We start from the raw sequence: 16,767 nt of genomic DNA on the forward strand, positions 1-16,767 counted from the left end.
GTGCTTTGCCAATGCGTGCCTCTATGTCCCAGCTTATGGTTCTGTGCTTCCCAAGTAGTTGGCTTGTGATTCTCTAAAGATATGTTATGCTCCTCCTTCAGCTGCTACTTCTGCCTCACATGCTAGATTGTCAACATATCTATTCTTGGTAATGTTATATGGTCGATTTGGTCCTCTGTGTTTAGAACCGGAGAGATCCACATAGCTTTGCTTATGTATATTTAATTAATTGTGTTGTTCAGATTGATGGCGGCACTGTGACCGACTGGCTAGCACATCCTCCTCACAGTTCTGAGGACCCGGGTTCAAATCCGGCCTCACCTGTGTGGAGCTTTCATGTTCTCAACGTGCCTGAGTGGGTTTTCTCCATGTACTCGGATTTCCTCCCACATCCCAAAAACATGCATGGCAGGTAAATTGAAGACTCTAAATTGCCCATAGGTGTGAATGTGAGTGTGAATGGTTGTTTGTCTATATGTGCACTGCGATTGGCTGGCGACCAGTTCAGGGTGTACCCCGCCTCTCACCTAGAGACAGCTGGGAAGCCTCCAGCACGCCCGCGACCCTAATGGGGATAAGCGGCATGGAAGATGAATGAATGAATGAATGTTCAGATTGAAACGAGCAGCCGGACGCTTTCTAATGTCCTAGTGAGTTCCATTTCTCTTTTCATGGTTATTATTACACTTTTGCCCTTTGTCATTACTGGTACCCTTCTGTGGTGACCTCACAAAAAAGGCAAAACACATTAAAAAAAAAAATCCCAAGAAAAAGCCAAACTCATCAACTAAGCTAAAGAAATTTTTGCTTAAACTTCCAATTGTCCAACTTCTGAGGCGGTCAACTTTGGAGGTTCCACAATACAACAGTAGCTTCTCAAAGGCTTGTCACGCTTTAAATATGTGAAAGGTTCATTTAAAAAATGCTTGTTTGTTTTTTTGCTCTTTCCCACAGCTGAGGCCGTCAACACAGACCCCTCCAGGTACCTATGAAATGTAAAAGTAGTGTGACTGAATGAGGTATGGAGAAATCAAGAGAGGAGAGCAGTGAGGACAGAGTTGGTTTCAACATCGCCATTTTGAGCCATTCTTGATTACATAACAGGTCAATTTTTTGGAACGGGGACTGCTGAACTGAAGTGTGACTAATAACAGCATTTAGCATTATTACAGCCTGTTTTAATACCCACAAACAAAATGCCGTAATGCAATTTCTGTGCTTCCCAGAGCTCAGTGTGCTCGCTCGGTGCGAGTTCGGAAGTCCAGACCCATTTCCCAATTTTGCCACACGCTCTTCAGCACAGATATACTGTCTTACATAAAGGTAATGATCACGCAATCTCCAAATCCAAAATTGTATATTCCTCTTTTGATTTGCTTTTGTGCAATATGGCATTGCTTTTCTGAGGAAATGATGTGGAAGATTATGGGCCTGTGTGAGTACTGTATGGTCATCCTTATGGCTTATTTATTGCGCTCTGTCCTTTCAATCCATTGCCCACTTTTATCCGTTCCCCTTTCTAAAAAGGGATTAAAATACACTCGCGTCTCCGTTGCCTCCTCTCTAGACTCCTCAATTTAACGGGGTTGCTTATGTGCACTTTGCACCACTGCTTTTAAATCTTTCTTACTCTTATTTTTTTATGCACATCTTTTTCTTACCTTGCCTTTTCTCTTTCTGTTCTCTGCTGTGCTTTGCTTGCTGTAGAAGAAGAAGAAGAATGTCTCGTACACAGGTACCAAACTCTGTCTATTGTTACTCATATTAACCAGGAAATAAGAGGTAAAGCTGTCAACCCTAAGGGGAGTTTTACAATATTAGTGAATGGACAAAGAGTAGTTTGGATACCTGTTTGATAAATATAGAGTCGCCATTTATCTTAGTTTAGCTTAGGTTTTTTTTTCAGCATAAAGACTTCTAAAATATTTCTCAAAAGAGCCACAAAATTAGACCAGCCAATATGACAGTGGTTTAACTATTCTTCTTTATCCTTTCGTAAGTATCATCATGGTAAAAACTGACAACAAAAATATACATTACATATAGCTATACATACATGTTTCTTATCTAATCTTCTAATGTTTCACTGCATAAAGATAAACATTGATATCCTTGTAAGAGGTCTTGTAATTGTCAGACTCAAGACTTTAATTTGCCAGATTATATTGTAGTTTATTTCATTAAATAATGACCTCAACTCGAATTGGCATTAGATCTTAAATTTTATTTACTATCTGTAATGATTATTTGTGGTGAAAAATGAATTAACTGTTATTATAAAAATTTCCCCTAACAAATTGCGAATAGACGCCCCAGTACTCTTTGCAGTCAAGTAGATAAGCATCCCCAAACCCGATATGAGAAAGTACATACAGTAGTACTATATATTTACACTTTACCTTCTTGATTTTATAAGTTGGGTCGTAAATTAACTTCAAATGAGAGAAACAGTCATGCTAGATATAACTGAAAAATAAATGGGGGCAGGGCAGCCTTACTTAACACAACATTTCTCATCCTTGCTACGGCACTGGCAATGCCATTGCTCCATGTTTTCCCCCTTCACAACAAAAAGCTGTCAACATTTCATGATTGACATTCTGTAACTTTTCAAACTTCAGAACTTTAATTTTGACTATCATAGCTATGCAGATGACACACAGGATTGCTGTTAGTAAATACCTGGAGTCACTGGCTTTAAAAACCAAAGACCAAGTCCGAACCCTTGGTGTACTGATAGATTCCGACCTGACTTTCATCAGTCATATCAAATCAATTACTAAAACTGCCTTCTACCATCTGAAGAACATATCCAGAGTGAAGGCTTGCATGTGCCAAGCAGACCAGGAGAAGCTCATCCATGATTTTATCTCAAGTAGACTTGACTATTGTAATGGTCTTCTGACTGGACTCCCCAAAAAGAGCATTAAACAGCTGCACCTCATTCAGAATGCCGCAGCTCGGGTTCTGACCAGAGCAAAGAGGTCAGAGCATATTACTCCAATTCTAAAGTCTCTACACTGGCTCCCAGTCAGCTTTGGAATATATTTTAAAGTTCTCCTCCTGGTCAATAAATCACTAAATGGTTTAGGTCCTGAATACATGAAAGAAATTCTAAAGGAATATAAACCCAGAAGAGCTCTGAGATTGACAGACTCAGGTCAAATAGTGGAGCACAGAGCACAAAGCAAACATGGTGACGCAGCATTTAGCTATTATGCTGCACACAAATGTAATAAGTTGCCAACAGAAGTGACGTCAGCCCCAAGTGTGAATGCTTTTAAGTCCAAGTTAAAAACTTTTTTTTTCTCATGCTTTTTAGAGAATTTCCACTTTTGCATGATATTTCTTGCACTGTGCGCTGTTTTAATTGTACTTTTATTTTTTCTCTTTGTTTTAAATGTTTATAAGATGTTTTTTCTTTGTTTTTAAATGCTTTTAATCATGTAGAGCACATATGAAATGCGCTGTATAAATAAATTTGCTTTGCTTTGCTTTGCTTTGCTTCACAGTCTGTTCATTCATTTTCCAATCACATCACATCTTTATTTGCATTTTTTTCTGTATAGACTGTTATTATAATATTCTTTTCTTTGTATCCTATTTCGTCTGACTCTCTAATCCTCTTTCCTCTGCAGAGCTCCGGCCAGCAGATCCCTGTGGTGGTTGAAAGCTGCATCCGCTTCATAAACCTCCACGGTGAGACAATTTGTATGACCAGCCATAAACCATGCTGAGAGAGCTTCTGTGGACTTTAAAACATGCGGATGTAGTCATCATGATATCAGTTCATTATGGTCTCTACTTCTCCCAAAATTAGGAGATAGTCATATGGGATCATACGTTCCTGTAATACCAGATTTTTATTGTGAACCTAAATTCACAAGTAAAACATACCGAAGTATATGCATGTTTTTGTGGATGTTTGTTTCAGGTCTCCACCATGAAGGAATATTCCGAGTTCCTGGGTCACAAAGAGAAGTTAATCTGATCAAGGATGCATTTGAGAGAGGTAAAACTAGAAAAGATTGAGTAAATGTACATTAAATTCATAAAAGATTGGCTGAACTAATATATACTCAGCAACCAGTTACTGTATAGGATCACTGATGGCGTAGTGGTTCACTCGCTTGACTTTGGTGCAGGTAGCGTGGGTTCAGTTCCCACTCAGTGACGGTGTGAATGTGAGTGCGAATGGTTGTCCGTGTCTATATGTGCCCTGCAACTGCCTTGCGACCAGTTCGGAGTGTAGTCCACCTTTCACCCTAAGTCAGCTGGGACAGGCTCCACCACCCTGCGACCCTGAACAGGTTAAGCAGTGTTGAGAATGGATGGATGGATAGTTATTGTGTAGACATGTGTTTTGTTTGTTGAACACAAAAATATCAAGATAGTGCTGTTACTGATATAATCATTTGTATTATTGTATTAGCGTATATAGAATAAGGATTTGTATATATTCATATTACTTATAACAGTATTACTACAGTTCTATATTGATATTCTACAAAGTAATAGTTATATGGTATTATAAGGAAGCAGCAATAGGGGTGGGAGTAAATAGGTTTTCCTTCTTCCTACTCCTTTTTAAATATGGACATCCGTCCATCCATCCATTTTCTGAGCCGCTTCTCCTCACTAGGGTCGCGGGCGTGCCAGAGCCCATCCCAGCCACATATAAACAAACAACCATTCACAATCACATTCACACCTAAGGGCAATTTAAAGTTTTCAATTAACGTGCATGTTTTTGGGATGTGGGAGGAAACCGGAGTGCCCGGAGAAAACCCACCCAGGCACGGGGAGAACATGCAAACTTCACACAGGCGGGACCGGGGATTGAACCCTGAGGCTGACGCTCTCACCAGTCGTCCACCGTGCCGCCTAAATATGGACAATTTAACTCAATTTTTATTTTGTTAAATCGTGTCTGTTTTGTTGTTCTTTTAATGTCACTTTTACTCATGTGAAATAAAGAATTTAAGCAATCAGTAATGTGAAATAAAAAATATTCTGTTTATCTAATACACTTTTTTTGTTGACGTGTCTTGACAAGAAAATATACTTTATTCTTCAAACTAAGAGAAAAATAAGATAATACAGATGTAATGGTGAGTCTATTTACATTATGTATCACAATGCACAACATTGCAATATAATGTATGGAGAAAACCTTTCGCCACATCCCTTAGTTCCCACTGAATTAGTTGTTTATCATAGCAAGACATTTTGAAAAATTGTATGCTTCGAACATTGTGGGAGCAGTTTGAAGAAGGGCCATCAAAGCATGTCTAGATGAATTTAGTGCGGAAGAACCAGAGACCTTTTATCTACTGTATTCACTATGTGAAGTTGTGTTTGCACACATACTGTATATCATACACGTCTGTGATTCCCCGTACAGGAGAAGACCCTCTGTCTGATAGTGAGTGTGACCTGGACTCTGTGGCCGGGGTATTGAAGCTTTACTTCAGGGGCCTCGAGCCTCCCCTCTTCCCCTATGATAGCTACTTGCAGCTGCTGGAGTGTGTCCGTAAGATCCCAGCTCTATGTTTGCAGACACTGACCATCCTGTGCCATCAACATTATTGTTACCGTACTTTTTAGTCATTGAAATTTGACACACTTGATTTCTACCTCCTTATTTGACATGTAGAATAGAATAGATACTAATAAAACGAATATGACACCTCATCACAGTAGTTTAGGCAATATGTTTTAAAAGTAGAGGTTATTTTACATTTAAAGGACAAAGTTGAAACACCAAAATGACAAAAGATAAATAATTATCAAATTATAAAATAATTCTAAATAATAAAACAATATTTCAATACTTCTATGGCATTAGTCTATATGTATATATATTTTTTCTCTCTATTTGTAAGTAGTGACTGTAGTTTTCCTGTTATGCTGCCAAATGAGTTCATATCCCAGAAGACTGTGAATGCAAAATAATGAAAGTTTGTATTTGTCTGATGTTTGTCTTTCCTCTTGCATCCTCTCATTTTCATTCAGAAATTGAAGATATGGCGGAAAAAGCAGCACAGATCAGAGCAATAGTCTCTGCCTTTCCACGACCTCTCCTCATCGTAATGCGATACCTTTTCGCATTCCTCAATCAGTGAGTTAACGTATGAGAGGAATGAGAAAGGATGTAGGATTTTGTGCAAACGAATAGTATTTGGAGTTACTCTAAAATTGTTACCATTTTCCACAGGAGCATTGTATTTGTAGTCGCCTGTTCATCATAATGTGATACCTTTTCGCATTCCTCAATCAGTGAGTTAACGTATCAGAGGAATGAGAAAGGATGTAGGATTTTGTGCAAAAAATAGTATTTCTATTTACTCTAAAATTGTTACGATTTTCCACAGCCGCATTGTATTTGTAGTCGCCTGTCTGCGATTTTTTTTTTTTTTTTTTTCTGACACTAATAGATAAAGTACAGTATTGCAACATGGTCATCTGTTTCTTCAGTTTTGATAATATTATGACAGTGGGTTCTCAGAGATTCAGTGTTTCATTTGAGATGACCGTATATAATTGGAATCGGACTGTTTTCATAAGCTGTTATAGTACATACTTTATGTATAGCATCATATACAATTGAATGATGCCCAGTGCGATACATTTTGGTTTTCTACAACCATACAATTCAGGTTATTCTAGTAAAGGGGGGTTGTTAAAATTATAAGACCCATTGTGAAATGATAGCTATGATTTTTTTTATGGCAAAATATCATTTTTAGCACAATATGTTAAAAGCGTGTCAGCCATCTTTGTGGAATGTGTTATGGTCATCTGTTTCTTCAGTGGAATGTTGCTGCTAGAATTTGTGCATTTAAAGAGCCTTATCTAGCTGGCAAATAGTCCAGTTCAAACCTAATCGATCGTTTCACAAGAAAAAATTGGCATATTTGTTTATTTCTCCCGCCAGCTCTGATAGTACCATATTATTATTAATAATTTTTGTGTATTTTCACAGCGTGACTCAGTACAGTGATGAGAACATGATGCAGTCTTACAACCTGGCCGTCTGCTTTGGCCCGAGCCTGCTGAGAGGGGTTGATTCGGATGATGCCGTTGCACGGCAGCCACAGGTCAATGACCTTGTCAAAACCATGATACTCCAGCATGATGTCATATTCCCTGGCCAATCAGAGTTGCCAGGTGCTATCTATGAGAAGCACATGACTCTGGAGCAGGAATATTGGTAAGGGATGTAATACAAATGTTATTTAAAAGTGTTGGTTCACTGCTTCATTTTGCCATTTTCTCTTACCTCTGTATGTCATGTGTGTAGAAGACTGAATGACAAAATTCAATATCCAATTCGAGACGGTTTAAAGTATGTAAAGCAGCTTCTTTTTTTGGCTTATCCTCTGGCTTATTAAGTGAATTTGATGCCACATCAAAGGCATTCCTCTGCAGCTTTAAGCAAGCACTATTCAATTTTGTGTGACTGCTGAGGAAGAGTCAATCATTCATTATAACATTCTATTTTGACAAAAACTAATTGTTGTACCACTGCTTGGTGTCATCACCATTTTTCAAGAGATTCACACTCAAGCAAAGACCAAAACATGCTGCTTGTTCGGGATGGCTAAGTACCGGTATTTGTTTTACAACCAAATACGTACCAGTACCGAAAAATATCGGACTTTTCCTGCATTATTAAAAATTTACTTTTTCTACAAGAAAATCAAACGGTGAGACATAAAAGTGACGATACAGCAGTGATCTCAAGGCATTGCCAGAAAATCTAAGCGCTTACATTTGAAACCAGAAGTTTACATACATTATTTAAAAGGCAATGTATGTGTCTTTTTAAATAGCGTTACACTTGTTCTCACTGTATGATATTAAATCAGACTAAACTTCACCTGTGTTATGATTACCATAATTATTTGCTGAATAATTTGTTGAATGACAGAATCGTGAGAGAAGATTTTTTTTCAGACAAGTTTTCATTATTTTCTTCAAAGTCAGAAGTTTACATACATTCAATTACCTCATATTTGTTACCATTGCCTTTAAACTGTATGACTCAGGTCAAATGTTTTGGATATACTTTCACAAGCTTCCCACAATAGTTGGCAGGAATTTTGGCCCATTCCTCTTGACAGACCTGGTTTAACTGAGCTAAGTTTGTAAGCCGACTTGATTGCACAAGCTTTTTTCAGGTCTGCCCATAAATTTTCAATAGGACTGAGATCAAGGCTTTATGATGGCCACTCCAAAACATTGACTTCTTTAACATCAAGTCACTTTCTAACCAGTTTGCCAGTATGCGTTGTCTCATTGTACATTTGGAAGACGCATTTATGCCCTGGATTTAACTTCCTGGCTGATGTCTTATCAAGCAAGTCAAGTCGAGTCGACACTAAATTTCAACCAAGTCGAGTCAAGCCATTACTTGGTTTAAGCAAGTCACAAGTCAAAAGTCATACAATCTTGCTCCAGTTGCAACATATATTAAACTGGTTATAAAATGTTTTTTCACAAATCATAACACTAAAACAAGTATTCACACCTTATAAAAGTTAAATGAACAACAACTGAGATTATAATTGATTGCATTGATTGCACTAAATTGTTTAAAAGTTGTATTTTAAACTCAATTTAACTCAACTTTATTTCTGAACAAATAATTTGTGGTGACAGCCTTGTAACGCCTACGGTCCTTAAGAGAACACCATTAAACAAAACCCTAACAGGAATACATATTTTCGCAACTTTTTTCACCTTTAATGTGACACACAACCTGTACAACTCATTTGAAAAAAATTTAAATATTTTCGGGAAAAGTAAAAATAAACAACAATGTATTTAAAAAAAACAATATTTCACAAATTCTACCAGTGTACATATACTTATGAGCACAACTGTACATACTGTATCTGCAGTCATTAGTACCCCTGTCATATTGGAATGAAAGTGTAGGTACACCTTTTTCATAAACTCTAGGTGGCGGCATATTAGAATGAAAGTGTATACCTTTCTCATAACCTTTAGGTGGTGGTGGCATATTAGAATGAAAGTGTAAAGCTTTTTCATAACCACTAGATGGCGGCATACATTTAGAAAATTGGAAACTATTTTTTCATTTTCCCCTATACCTATGTATAATGCGCACCATTGACTTTTGACATTTTTTGGGGGGAGGGGGGGGGTGGGAATGCCAAGTCAACTGACTCGAGTTCCCCCATCTCTGCCTATCTCAGCTGACTTCGGGCGAGAGACAGGGTATATCCAGAACTGGTCACCAGCCAATCGCAGGGCAAATATAAACAAACGTCCAGTCGCACTCACATTCACACTTACTGGCAATTTAGAGTCTTCGATTAACCTAACATGCATGTTTTTGGAATGCGGGAGGAAACCGGAGTGCCCGCAGAAAACCCACGCAGACACCAAACATATAATTTAAAATTGCATGAAAATGAAAAAGTGAGACCTTGCACAAAGGATGCCTGCTTGTGTGGTGGATTGCCAGAAGACGAAAACACCACAAACTCTACTTTGATTCGTCTGCAGTGAACCAATCACAGAGGAGGGAGATGGAGAGGCTGAACATCTGCCCAGTGAGGACGGTGAGGAGAACGCACTCATGCACGCACAAGCATGCATGGGCGCATGCACACAAGCATGCACACACGCACGCAGACACACACACACACATCACTTCCTACACAGTTACAGTTACAGATATGACAATAAATATACATAGCATCCCTTTTAACCTTTTTTAAATAAGATTTAGAATATGATTACAAATCATGAGGACTCTATTTTATTTTATTTTTTTCATGTGTTGTGTGTACAGATTCGGAAGCTGTGGCAATGTTCGACTACACAGCGAGATCACCGGCAGAGCTGTCCTTCAAGCAGGGAGAGCTTCTTATTCTTCACAGCAAGGCCTCTTCTGATTGGTGGAGGGGTGAAGCAGGAGGGGTCAAAGGTCTCATCCCACACAAGTACATCAGTGTCCTGGAAGGGTGAGCACCCTTAAGAACCAAGACCATATTATACTTTGCTTTCTTTTCCTCGTGTTTTTCATCTAGCAAAAAGAGCCATTCAAAAGTGACCATTTTCAACTATCACCATTTTTTCTTATTTGTTGGGTCTTGGCAAAAGACTCCATTAGTTACAATTCTATTGCCTGTAAGCTTTACATATTTAAATTTCATGTTGTAAAAGTAACATTTATTTTCTCCTCCCGCAGGTCAGAGAGAGGAAAAAGAGATGAAGGAGGAGGAGGTGGCGGCAGCACTGGAAATCTGTCGGCAGATGATCCTCATACAGAGAACACCGTTCGGTATAAACATACACACATGCACATCCTACAATGCTTGGAAAATTATCTCACTTATTTTGCATCATGTAAGGATTGTATTGTAAAACAAATTGAACAAAGCAACATTTGATTTATGAAATGCAGAATTTATTACTAAACACGGTGATCTCACTCAAATTTAGCTAATGACTGATGTATTTATTCTGAATATATTTTAGATAAATTCAGTACTGTAGATGCAAACCAAGCAAGCAACAAACACAGTGTCAGTATTTGCCAAGTGGAAAGATACACCAAAAGAAATAAGATTAATTTAAATTGTATTTTCGGGGCACTGCACTGATTGTTTGAATGATTGCAAGAAGTCTAAATCACTAATCACAGAATGGCTAGATAAGAATGCACGAGTCAATCGCAGATCAAGCAATGCCACAATATTATACTTGAACATAAAACATTTTGCTTCCCATTTTGCTTGTATTGTATTTTTAGAAGACCTTCCTCTCTCATTGGTTATTATTAATAACAATAATAATAATAATAATAATAATAGGGTGGAATGGTGGTTGACTGGAAAGCACAACTGCCTCACAGTCCTGAGATCTCGGGTTCAAATCCAGCCTCCCCAGTGTGGAGTTTGCATGTGCTCCCTGTGCCTGTGAAGGTTTTCTCCAGGTACTCCAGTTTCCTCCCACATTCCAAACACATGCACGATAAGTTAATTGAAGACTCTAAATTGTCTGTAGGTGTGAATGTGAGTGTGAATGGTATATGTGCCCTGCGCTTTGCTGGCGACCAGTTCAGGGTATACCCCGCCTCTCTCCCGAAGTCCGCTGAGTTAGGCGCCAGGACACCCGCGACTGAGTGAAGATAAGCAGTACGGAAAATGGATGACTGGATAATAATAATAATAATAATAATAATAATAATAATAATAATAATAATAATAATAATAATAATAATGATAATAGTGATAATAATGATAATAATGATAATAATGATAACTTCAATTTATATACAGTGGGGCAAAAAAGTGGCGGCACGGTGGCCGACTGGTTAGAGCGTCAGCCTCACAGTTCTGAGGTGCGGGGTTCAATCCCCGTCCCCGCCTGTGTGGAGTTTGCATGTTCTCCCCGTGCCTGCGTGGGTTTTCTCCGGGCACTCCGGTTTCCTCCCACATCCCAAAAACATGCATTAATTGGAGACTCTAAATTGCCCGTAGGCATGACTGTGAGTGCGAATGGTTGTTAGTTTCTATGTGCCCTGCGATTGGCTGGCAACCAGTTCAGGGTGTACCCCGCCTCCTGCCCGATGACAGCTGGGATAGGCTCCAGCACGCCCGCGACCCTAGTGAGGAGAAGCGGCTCAGAAAATGGATGGATGGATGGGGCAAAAAAGTATTTAGTCAGAATCAGAACCATCTTTATCATCATCTAGTCAGCCACCAATTGTACAAATTCTCCCACTTAAAAAGATGAGAGAGGCCTGTAATTTTCATCATGGGTATACCTCGCCTATGAGAGACAAAATGAGGGGAAAAAATCCGGAAAATCACATTGTCTGATTTTTCAAGAATTTATTAGAAGTGTTATGGTGGAAAATAAGTATTTGGTCACCTACAAACAAGCAAGATTTGTGGCTCTCACATACCTGTAACTTCTTCTTTAAGAGGTTCCTCTGTCCTCCACTCATTACCTATATTAATTGCACCTGTTTGAACTCGTTATCAGTATATGAGACACCTGTCTACAACCTCAAACAGTCACACTCAGAACACCACTATGGCCAAGACCAAAGAGCTGTCAAAGGACACCAGAAATAAAATTGTAGACCTGCACCAGGCTGGGAAGACTGAATCTGCAATAGGTCAGCAGCTTGGTGTGAGGAAATCAACTGTGGGAGAAATTATTAGAAAATGGAAGACATACAAGACCACTGATAATCTCCCTCGATCTGGGGCTCCACGCAAAATCTCACCCCGTGGGGTCAAAATGATCACAAAAACGGTGAGCAAAAATCCCAGAACCATACGGGGAGGACCTCGTGAATGACCTGCAGAGAGCTGTGACCAAAGTAACAAAGGCTACCACTACGTAACACACTACGCCGCCAGGGACTCAAATTCTGCAGTGCCAGGCATGTCCCCCTGCTTAAGCCAGTACATGTCCAGGCCCGTCTGAAGTTTGCTAGAGAGCATTTGGATGATCCAGAAGAGGATTGGGATAATGTTATATGGTCAGATGAAACCAAAATAGAACTTTTTGGTAAAAACTCAACTTGTCGTGTTTGGGGGAGAAAGAATGCTGAATTGCATCCAAGGAACACCATACGGACTGTGACGCATTAGGGTGGAAACATCATACTTTGGGGCTGTTTTTTTGCAAAGGGTCCAGGACGACTGATCCATGTATTGTGAGATTTTCAGTGAAAACCTCCTTCCATCAGCAACGGCATTGAAGATGAAACTTGGCTGGGTCTTTCAGCATGGCAATGATCCCAAACAAACCGCCCGGGCAACGAAGGACTGGCTTCGTAAGAAGCATTTCAAGGTCCTGGAGTGGCCTAGCCAGTCTCCAGATCTCAACCCCATAGAAAATCTTTGGAGGGAGTTGAAGGTCTGTGTTGCCCAGCGACACATCACTGCTCTTGAGGAGAATGGGCCAAAATACCAGCAACAGTGTGTGAAAACCTTGTGAAGACTTACAGAAAATGTTTGACCTCTGTCATTGCCACCAAAGGGTATATAAAAAAGTACTGAGATGAACGTTTGTTATTGACCAAATACTCATTTTCCACCATAATTTGCAAATAAATTATTTTTAAAAAGTCAGACTGGTTTTCTAGATTTTTTATTTATTTATTTTTTGGCCATTTTGTTTCTCATAGGTGAGGTATAACTACGATGAAAATTGCAGGCGTCTCTCATCTTTTTAAGTGGGAGAACTTGCACAATTGATGTCTGACTAAATACTTTTTTGCCCCACTGCTGTAACACCTTTCATTGAACCCAAGGCTGCTTTACAGAAATGTTCAGTTCCACACAGAATTGCTCCAGTCAGTAAAAGGTCTAAACTTTGTCTGTGTGCCTTTTGACAGGATGCGGGTGAACAGCGATGGCGCTTCGTTGCCTGGGCGACAAAGAGGAAGTGATGGAAGCCCTGGTCGAAAGCCACCAACCTCCCCGGCTGCACGCCATCTGCCAGTGTAAGACCGACACAAGCCTATGAAATGTATTGACTAAGATCACACATCACTTACCGTAAGTCATCAAGTAGTCGATCATGCGGCTACAAATATACCACATCTGAAGCAAGTGTTCTGAAAATAAAATTGCAATAATTCCCACTGTAATTTTATTTAAAAAAAGGCAGCTTTTAGCCTAATGGTTAGCACGTCTGCTTCACAGTTCAGAGGTTCAGGGTTCAAATCTCAGCTCAGGTCTGCCTGTGTGGAGTTTGCATGTTGCATGCTTGTGCAGGTTCACGGGCCAATCAAAGTGAGTCGTGACAGCCACACATGACTCGTGTTTACATTTTAGACTACAAAAAACAACAGCTTTAACAAGCAGCGTAGTTTTGTCACTCGTCAAACTTGGATATTTCAGCCTACTTCTAACTTGAGATAACACCTTGCCGTAAGTTGCAAATGTCTTTGCTGTTATTTTGGCTGTCCATATGTCAACATTAGCCCTATTTTGGGCCCAGAAGCAGGCAGAGGCTGAAAACATTTTGTGGAGAATGGTTTATTGAGAAGGGATTCGGAGGTGGATCCATGAGACGTACTGGCGGATCGACGAGACAGGGAGCATGAGGCAGGTGATGGCCTGAGCAAGTGGATGGCTTGACAGCGTGGTGGCAGAGGTCAGCAAGGCAGGGAACACGGAAGGAGCACTGAGTACAAGGAAGAACATGGAGATCAGAAATATTGCGAGGACTGGCGTAGCTTACGCGTAAGTAGAGAGCCAGTGTACCACGGGTGAACGTTAATACTCTGGCAGTGGAGTCTTGGATCTGGCAGGCTTAAACGCAGGTGATGAAGGATGATTGACAACAGGTCCGCGGCCAAAGTGGTGCTGATTACTGGGAAGAGAGAGAGAGAGCGAGAGGGCGAGAGGGGCGCAAAGCGCCACCCAAGCTCCAACGGAACTGCAGGGCACAGCTCATGACAGTTGTTACCGCTTAAAAATTGAAATGGTAGCAGGTGTGTGTGGACTCCCATTGAACATGAGTTTAAATGTGATCTGTGACTTCTTAACACAGCCACATGTCAGTTATAAGAGGGAGTACATCATTGTGCAACCAGATTTATTTGTATTTAATTAATTTAAACCGTATTTATCCAGGTAAAAGGCCAGTTAAAAGAGAACATCTCTGACATGGCCAAGATGGCAAAAAGTTAAACGTCAAGTCCAAGTTAATCACATTCAAGTTGATTTCAGTTGTTTATTTTCACCTCCCCTCTCAAAAAATAAATCAGTTAAATTGTCCAAATCCTAGGTCACATTAATAGTGGAAAAAGTTTTTAAATTATTCATTTTGGTCAAAATTATTTTACAACACAAAAACCTGCCATATGAACAGGTGTGTATACTTTTTATATCCACTGCAGCCTTGTTCCTGTTTTTGAAGTCTGCCTGGTGAGCCTACAGTGTTTAACAAGTCAAAACAATATAGTATAAGACCATTTCTAGGAGCTGAATTTGCCTTAATTTATTATTTTACAAAGATTTTATTTATTCCGTTTTAGATTAAGTGATATTGTTCAGCAATATCTCAATTTGCACATTCATATTTTATTTAGTATTTTTATTTTATTTGATGTTCATGCTCTGATAAAAAAAATAAATAGGAAGTTACTCACTAGTTACTCAGTACTTGAGTAGTTTTGTTCACTGTATACTTTCTTACTCTTACTCAAGTAATTATTTTTACTTTTACTTGAGTCATCCATCCATCCATCCATCCATTTTCTGAGCCACTTCTCCTCACTAGGGTCGCGGGCATGCTGGAGCCTATCCCAGCCATCATCGGGCAGGAGGGGGGGTACACCCTGAACTGGTTGCCAGCCAATCGCAGGGCACATACAAACCAACAACCATTCACACTCACAGTCACACCTACGGGCAATTTTATAGTCTCCAATTAATGCATGTTTTTGGGATGTGGGAGGAAACCGGAGTGCCCGGAGAAAACCCACGCAGGCACGGGGAGAACATGCAAACTCCACACAGGGGATTGAGCCGGGGATTGAACTGTGAACTGTGAGGCTGACGCTCTAACCAGTCGGCTACCGTGCCGCCTACTTGAGTCATGTTATTCTAAAGTAACAGTACTCTTACTCGAGTACAATATTTGGCTACTCTTCCCTCCTCTGGCCTTAGGACTGGCTGGCGACCAGTCCAGGGTGTACCCTGGGCCTGGGATAGGGTCCAACTCACTAACGACACCAATGAAGACAAGTTCTAAAGAAAATGGATGGGTTGACATAGACCATTGATTCCCAATAACTGTATTTAAAATCCAATTACACCTAATTTGTCTATTATTTATTTTCTACAAATAATGTATCTGTATTTGCTCATCTATCTGTGCCAGTTACAAATAGTGACAGGCAGAACAATTAAATGTTCTTCCATTCGATGAAAAAAAAAGATGACAAAATCAACATACGTCTCCACTTTTTTGATCATTTTGTTTGGTGGTGTGACGTGAGATTTTGCCCTTGCTCAATATAGGTTGGGAAACACTGACATCGACAACACAAATCATTCCTGAGTCGTTCTAAAACTACACAACTGAAATTATGTTTTAACTAACAGAAGCAGCATCTTGGATCAATGATTATTTTCCCTATAGCCTGAGTTCATAGGGCTCAATGATAACAGCCCCAAAGGCCAATGATAAAATTAGCACATAACCAAACACTAAATTGTTTGAATGACCTAACCCTCTTTTTAACTTCTATTCATACTCATTGTAACACATCTAAGTTGCAAAAGAAAACAATGTCATGAGGACACCATGCTTGAGTATTTGGATCTTGAGGAAAACTTAAAGGGAACAAAATCCATTTGTGTTTCAGGTCTCAGGAGCGAAGACACACGCTGGACACTGTGAGACAGGCAGGGTTCAAACCTGCGGACAGACCCGCATTTGTTCAGGCAGACAGGACGACGGCTGACAAGGTGGGTAGCTCAGTTGAACTGATTATTTGGTTTCTTAGTCAAATAAAAGTTCTTGGTTTTTTTTTAATGTAGAAATCAAAGCCTATTTCTGTTCACCTCGTTGGAAAAATGTGTTCATTTGAGACCTCATACAGACCAGGACTGAGCATCACTCATGGGAACAATGAGATCTTAGAACAGGAAGTCCCTCAATACAATACTCATAATTTTTTGTATTGACTTGTTTTCTAATATTTTTACAAATATTTTCAAAATGTTATCAACTCGTTCTAAATAACTTACATTT

At 39.6% G+C, this 16,767-nt stretch overlaps 1 protein-coding gene across 4 annotated transcripts in view; it reads left to right on the forward strand.

Annotated features, from left to right (window-relative positions):
* LOC133481828 (SLIT-ROBO Rho GTPase-activating protein 3-like) overlaps positions 1-16,767 on the forward strand; it is a 41,974-nt gene that overhangs the window by 22,515 nt on the left and 2,692 nt on the right. For 3 of the 4 annotated variants that reach the window (XM_061780991.1, XM_061781011.1, XM_061781001.1), the window contains 12 exons: positions 955-982; positions 1,227-1,323; positions 3,639-3,699; positions 3,935-4,012; positions 5,405-5,533; positions 6,016-6,121; positions 6,986-7,213; positions 9,538-9,593; positions 9,827-9,998; positions 10,226-10,318; positions 13,394-13,501; positions 16,379-16,481. In XM_061780991.1, the coding sequence (XP_061636975.1) occupies positions 955-982; positions 1,227-1,323; positions 3,639-3,699; positions 3,935-4,012; positions 5,405-5,533; positions 6,016-6,121; positions 6,986-7,213; positions 9,538-9,593; positions 9,827-9,998; positions 10,226-10,318; positions 13,394-13,501; positions 16,379-16,481 (1,259 nt within the window). Of the gene's footprint in view, positions 1-954; positions 983-1,226; positions 1,324-1,707; positions 1,736-3,638; positions 3,700-3,934; positions 4,013-5,404; positions 5,534-6,015; positions 6,122-6,985; positions 7,214-9,537; positions 9,594-9,826; positions 9,999-10,225; positions 10,319-13,393; positions 13,502-16,378; positions 16,482-16,767 lie in introns of all 4 variants that reach the window. The other variant, XM_061781019.1, reaches the window with a different exon arrangement.

The sequence above is a fragment of the Phyllopteryx taeniolatus genome, chromosome 1 (assembly GCF_024500385.1).
Source record: "Phyllopteryx taeniolatus isolate TA_2022b chromosome 1, UOR_Ptae_1.2, whole genome shotgun sequence".
Lineage (NCBI taxonomy): Eukaryota > Metazoa > Chordata > Actinopteri > Syngnathiformes > Syngnathidae > Phyllopteryx > Phyllopteryx taeniolatus.